The sequence below is a fragment of the Dipteris shenzhenensis genome, chromosome 9 (genome assembly GCF_047967505.1).
Source record: "Dipteris shenzhenensis isolate YYH24624 ecotype China chromosome 9, Dip_SZ_1.0, whole genome shotgun sequence".
Classification (NCBI taxonomy): Eukaryota; Viridiplantae; Streptophyta; class Polypodiopsida; order Gleicheniales; family Dipteridaceae; genus Dipteris; species Dipteris shenzhenensis.
Window position 1 is genome coordinate 19,151,657 of NC_141604.1, and position 6,574 is coordinate 19,158,230.

Below are 6,574 nucleotides of genomic sequence, written 5' to 3' on the forward strand. Positions count from 1 at the left end.
TATTAGGATTCCTACACATATTATAGCTCCAGAGTCTGACAATGAGTTGAGGTTGTGATTGCAGCTTTACAAAGGTTTAACTTGTGAGTATCATCTTTCTTTCTTCCACTAGTTGTTTCAAGTACATATTTCTATTTTCAACTTTAATGCTAAAACATAGTCCATTGTCCAGATTGAATGAGGAGGCAATTGTCACAACAAATCTTAAAGATTACTTGTATCATACAAGTACACTTGTTAGTTGTGATGCACAAGTATTTCTAGAGGATTTCACGAAATAAGAAAAGAAAAATATTGAGGTTGTACGGCAAAAGGAGATTGGTCAAGGAAGAAGGGTTTGGTATCCCCTCACACAGGCTATTCTTGGTCGCATGGTTTATGCTGTGAGTTCTTATACTTTCTACCTCATGCTTTCTTTCCTTCTGCTTTTACTTCATCACTGCCTCTATATAGTTTGAATTATAGCTTTGCTGCATACTTGCTTTTGTAGGGCAAGTGGAAATCTGATTTTGAAGTAGCTTGTAAGAAGCTGCCTCCTGGAATGGATAAAGATGAAAGAGTTGTTAAAATAGCTGGGATTAAAAGAACAGTCACTCAAATATACAGGAGAAAGGTGCACATGGTGAGTTTGTGCATTTCCCTTTGTCTAGTATTACTATGCATTGCTTTCAAATGTCACGTTGAATTTCTTTTGTGTGGTTTTCACAGATTTTGTCAATAATAAATCCTGCACATGGCAAAGATTGGTTTCACAAATTATGGTCCTTGCCATATGAAGACACAACCACTAAAATTACACTAGACAAGTTGTATCAAGTCCCGGGGGATTCACTCTTCATCAAAGGGGGGCGTCACTTGCGTGCATGAACTTCAAGAAAACCCCCTATTTAAGATCCATGTAGGATGATAAAACACCCCTATTTAAGCTTATAAGATACCACCAAAATTCTATTATTTCCCCCCCTTTCCTTAAATCTACGTTATTTCTCAAGCATTTAGATTACACAAAAAGCAAATTTTGATTACTTTCCCTATGACTATTTAAAACCATAAACAAAACCAAACTTGTTCGGACTGGTTACGCAAGGTAGTCTATACTAAGTCCCCCCCTCTTAAATATGGCATGGCCCCCTAACTTAAATTCCATATTGGGAAAAAAGACCCACCCCTAATGTATAAGCTTATGCCCCATTTCAAAAAAAACCCCTATTGTACACTCACGTGATATCATAAGTTTCCCCCTGTGAATCCCCCAGGTATCAAGTAGCCATTGCTTCTTGCAGCAAGGCTAGGTAGCTTTCATTATTATCTTTACTTGGGTGTGATTTGAATTTGAAAAAGTGACCATGCCTTCATTGGGTGGCTTGCAAAGGAAGTTTTTATGGACCAGGTTCTTGAAGAGTGTCATAGATTGTTGTCATAGTTCAGGCTTCCTTTGTTGGTGTTTCTCCTTTGGAGTTGCCAGAGCATCCTACACTATGCGAATATTTTGAGGATATTGTGGCAAGACATCGGAGTGATTTGTATGAGCCTTTTGCATCCTTCATGTCTGTGGCTACTGTGCCTGCAAAATAGGTTGACCTTGTGAATGCAAGCAGAAGAGTTGTTTTTAGGTAAGCATTCATCTTTCATTGCCTAATTCTTGAATTTCTATTTCATAGTTTTCTTATTCTTTCAATTGCCTGGGTTTTGAATAGGTTTATTCTTCATTTGCTGGAAACAAAAAAGATACAAACCATTCCATCTATTTGCAAGGCATGGACAATGCTCAATCCTCCTACATATTGCATGTACACACATAAAGTCTTTCGTGAGGACATGATTGCAAAAGGAACTATAAGGCTTTCAGAGTGGGAGATAAAGCATTGTCCATGGTGGATAGAGATGAATAGTGGAAAGTGTATGGAGGAGGAGGCATTAATGCTAGAGAGGTATACTTTTCATGTTGGTTATTTATGTGCCTCTTGTTCTTAACTAGTTTTTTGTGATTGACTGGCTCCATGGGTTTCTTGATAAGGCATTCGAAAGGTCAATGTAAATCTGATTCTGGATCCTCTGGAGACATGACCGAGGAGTAACGTAAAAATCTCGAGGAGCAAAAAAAGATGTTGGTGGAGAAACAAAAAGAAAATATAGGAATCCTGATCTTGCAAAACCAGGGAGAAGGAAGAATATCGACTTGGATGGAGATGGTAAGTTGAAACATCTTTGTTGAAGTTTTCCAATTCCTTTTAGTCTAGTATTGTCATTTGATATGCATTATGTTTGCAGATACTCTAGAAGTTGATGACTCTAGGATAGTGAGAAAGCCTTTTTCCATTGAATTTATTTGGGTTCCATTGTCTTTTTTGCCACGTTGAAAACATCCCCTCATACCTAGGAGTTGGGTAAAGGTGTGGGAGTTTGACTACATTAAATTGGGCAAAGAGATAGTGCAATCACAGCTTGCAGATGGATATCGAGAATTGCACGATTTTTTTGCAATTCTATACTAACAAGGGAAGAAACGAAACTCTAAACAATGCACATGGAGTGTGGATTGTTGCATTGTGGATCTTCCCATAGGGTATGCTACAGGTGGTGAAGGAGAGGTTCCACCTTGGAATGTTATCACAGAAGATCACATCTCCTCTTCCTTGGCCATTGCTACAGCTGTGATGGATGACAATGGGTGGACTTTGGTTTTCTGTTCTCCATCTACTCTGCCTATTGTGGAGCGCTATGCAGTAAGATTAAAAATGGAGGTGGCTTGTAGGTAAATGTATTTGTGTTGAACACTTCATGAACTCTTGCGGGTTATAGGCTAGGGTCTGATTTTGGTACATATTGTTTTGTTTCAAGCAGATGGATAGTACAAAGCATGGAACCTCAAGGCATTTCAGACATGTCGAATTCTACATCTCCCCACTCAATTCTTGGTAGAGCTTTGTTGAGTTTTTCAAAGGTCTCTCTCCCACATCTTCTACTACATTCTAGTTGTCTCTGCTAGTCCTCCAATCCTTACTTTCTTGAGTTGAGCTGCCTTTCAACTTGCTCCTTTACTTCCTTCTAAACCTATGTACCTAAAGAGCTCTCTACCTCTCCTTTGAACTTCTCTTGAATCTCTCCCTTAAGTGCAGCTCTTCCATTTGAGTAACTAGCTCCTCATCTAGAACGACATTGGGGATTGGATTGTTGAGTTTGAGCTTAGCAGTTTTCACTATCTCTTCTAGCTTTTGAAACTTGTATTTTCGCTTACTATTCTCCTTCTTGAGAAAGCTATTGGAGAAGGAGGATGACTTCATTTTTCCTAGTATTGGGTAGAGATGATGCTACTGTTGCAGCATAGGAAGGCTTCTCTTCTACTTTTCTATCACTCATTGAAAAAATGATAGAGTACCATCAGGACCCCCACCCCACTTGCGATGCTAATATTGTGCGAAAAAAAAGAGAATCTAACTTTGAATCAGAAGGAGAAAATGTATCCTATTTTCTAAGAAACACAATTTCTTTTTACTGTGAAGTGATCCAAACAAACCTTTGATAAAGTCATACATGTTCTTGTCCAGCACCACCACTCGCCTCTTGGGAAAAAATCATGTCTTCACTCCTAAGAAGCTAAGGGCCACATTGAAATAGACAGATCCTACAACCTACAAAAATTACAAAACTTCTTAGTTTTGTCTAGATTTTAGAGGAGATTCATCCAAGATTATGCCAAGATTGTTGTTTAAACGAGATTCATCCAAAATTATCCCAAGATTGTTGTTTTGATGATGGAACAACTTAAGGGGAAGGGAAGTGTGGGGGGTTAAAGGCCACTATACCTTAACCCCGGTTATGTACAATACTCAAACAAATATATATATGGATGACATAGAAGATTAGGGTGTTCTGCACCCGCCAAAACTTGTGTGGCTCTCTTCTTACTCTCCCTTCCCATAGGTTTCTGTTGTGCGCTCACAATAGGTATCAGAGCCTTGCCCTCTTGCCACCCTCTACTTTTCTACTACTGTGAAAGCTTGTGGGAGAGCTTCTACTTACTTGTGGCTTCAAAACAAAGGAAGGAATCACATTTTGCTTGTTGCAACAGTGATTTCCAGCCCGTTGCCTGCTTTTTAGAGCTTGTTTCTTGCTGGTTTCCAGCCCAAGAAGGGTTATCTTCACCCGTAGTGGTATGGGGTCTCCTATTTCCCGTTGGAGCTATAATTTGACATATTTTAAGTCGTGTTTACTGTTCAGGGTGTATACAATAGGTTGCTCTATCTTTTCGAACAGTTTGTTGCTTGTTTTAAGAGGGGAAAGACATATATTCATCTTTGGGAGCAAAAACGACCTGCTATACAATGCTTTCGGCCTGTGCTACACTGGTTTCAGCCACGAGAAGCAAAAACAACCTGTTTTCTTAGGAAACTTTGCTACTACGAGTGCCGAATGTTGTCACTTCGTGGTTTCATTCCCAGGAGGTCGCAAGTGATGCGTTTACACATTCAGAGCTGAGCATTCTCTGATTTGCAAGACATTTTGCAAGATTTGTGCTTGTGCACTGTTCATACGTGCTCGGGTGTAGGAGAGGATTGGTTGCTCATTTTTCTGTGCATTGGTTTTACTGATGCATTATGGCCAGGATTGGTTGAGACAGAGGGAGATCGCAAACTGAATTGTGAGGAATAATTTTATGCTGCTATTTTTTCTGCTGCAAACTATGCGAACAGTCACTTTCAAGAGAGAATATCTCCAACCTTGAGGATTCAGAATCTGAGTTAAATAGAGACAGTGTAGACTATTTTAAGGGCTACAACTTTGCTTTCGCGAGTTTTCTGATTTGGATTATCTTTCAAAAGTTATCAAACCTGTAAAACAGCAAAAAGTTGCAGTCTACAACCTATGAAGCATGTTTTTGACCTAAATATCTTTCCAAGTGTGAATAATTCAGTCAAGGCCTGAACTAGAAATTTTGAGATCATTGGACAAGCTACAATATTTCTTTTAAAAGCACTTCAATCCGAGATTTGCAGGAAAAGTTATGATGCCTTATATGCCCATGATTTATAATTTTGACAGTTTATGACAGCAGCAATTGGAAAAAGTGAGCAGGAGGTCGTTTTCAGCAGTTAATATTAGAGAATCCATAAGGAATTTGAATTTGTAGTAAACTAGAAGATTTTATAGCTATCAGTTGGCTATAATTTTGTTGTTTATAGTTTTGGCATCCGAGTTATCATTTAAAATATATAGGCTATTCAAAATAGGGAAAAGTTGCTATAGACTGCTGTAATTTCAGCACTTTGACTGGCATTTGGATTGCCATTGCAGTTGGCATTTTCTTTTGGGCCAGATTGCTCATGTGGATTCATAGTATGTGCACATGAGTCAGTTGCTTTTAATGCTTTGAGCTTTGAGCTTTTGGTGACATTACCCTCCATTGCGGTATACATATTTGGGTGCATCGAGTATTTGGTGTGATTCTTTCTTGCAAGCACTAGCATTTGGGATTTTGCTTTATTTGCATGATGGCATCCTCTTTCATGTCTGAAAGGGAGTTTTCAACATTAAAATTTTTGATGGGACAAACTTTTCTTTGTGGAAAGAATAGATAAGGGATGTGCTTATTCAAAAGAAGCAGATTAAACCCTTAGCAGGGATCGAAGCTAAGCTTGCATATATGTATGAGGATGATTGGAATGAGTTGGATGCATTAGCAAAGTCTACTATTAAACTTTATCTTGTAGATTCAGTCTATTTCATAGTAGTAAATGAGCAGACTATGGAAGATTTGTGGAAGAAATTATGTGCCACTTATGAGAAAGAAACTACCTCTAATAAAGTTTACCTCATGAAGAGGTTGTTTGAGCTACAGATAAAGGAAGGGACCGTCTCCATTGCTTTGCACTTGAATGAATTTAATATTATTTTCACCCTACTTCAGGCTCAGAAGATGAATTTTGATGCGGAGACTAAGGCAATATTCTTCTTATGTTCATTGCCATCCTCGTGGAATACCTTCCGTACAGCTATCAATAACTCAGCAGTTGGTGGAGTATTGAAGTTTGATGATGTTGTGGGTAGCTTGTTGGCTGAGGAGATTAGACGAAAGTCTATGGATGGCAACAAGCAAGATGCAGCCTGAAATGTACAAAGGGGCAAATCATAGTTCAAGGGGAAGTTGTGAATTCATGAGGAAGCAATGAGGCACACAATCTCCACACAATGTAAAGCTTTATTCCATGAGTGGTTACATATATAGGCAACTGCCTCCATGTAGGTAGATCCCAGATCCACAATCATCTCCGTGATTATCTTAATCAATCCCCTCCTATGATCACTCACTCATCACACCAACCTGACACACCTAACTAATGAGTCACTACAACCTTCTAGCACACCTACACTCACACACTTCTTGCATAGGACTCCAAGCCCATAGGCACATATGCACAAATCAATTTGCCCCTTCATTCCCCCCCACAAATTGATGACCTCATCCCTTAGTAGTAGTACATGGGATGCTCCATGGCTTGCCCACCATCATGTGGCAACACACATGGCCCCAACCTGTGACTCACTCTTAGGATTCTTGGTTTACAACAACTGG

The 6,574-nt window shown here is 39.2% G+C and overlaps 1 protein-coding gene across 1 annotated transcript; it reads left to right on the plus strand.

Annotated features, from left to right (window-relative positions):
• Window positions 1-292: 292 nt before the first annotated feature.
• LOC147898326 (uncharacterized) lies at window positions 293-867 on the plus strand. The gene is made up of 3 exons (XM_087379146.1): window positions 293-383; window positions 491-622; window positions 709-867. Exons 1-3 carry the CDS (start codon window positions 372-374, stop codon window positions 865-867), a joined length of 303 nt encoding a protein of 100 aa, XP_087235272.1. The 5' UTR covers window positions 293-371.
• The last annotated feature ends 5,707 nt before the right edge of the window (window positions 868-6,574 follow it).

Excerpts from the sequence above, each read along its gene's own strand:
- LOC147898326 (XM_087379146.1), top strand. Across the intron at positions 623-708 it reads ACAGGAGAAAGGTGCACATG|ATTTTGTCAATAATAAATCC; the intron begins GTGAGTTTGTGC and ends TGGTTTTCACAG.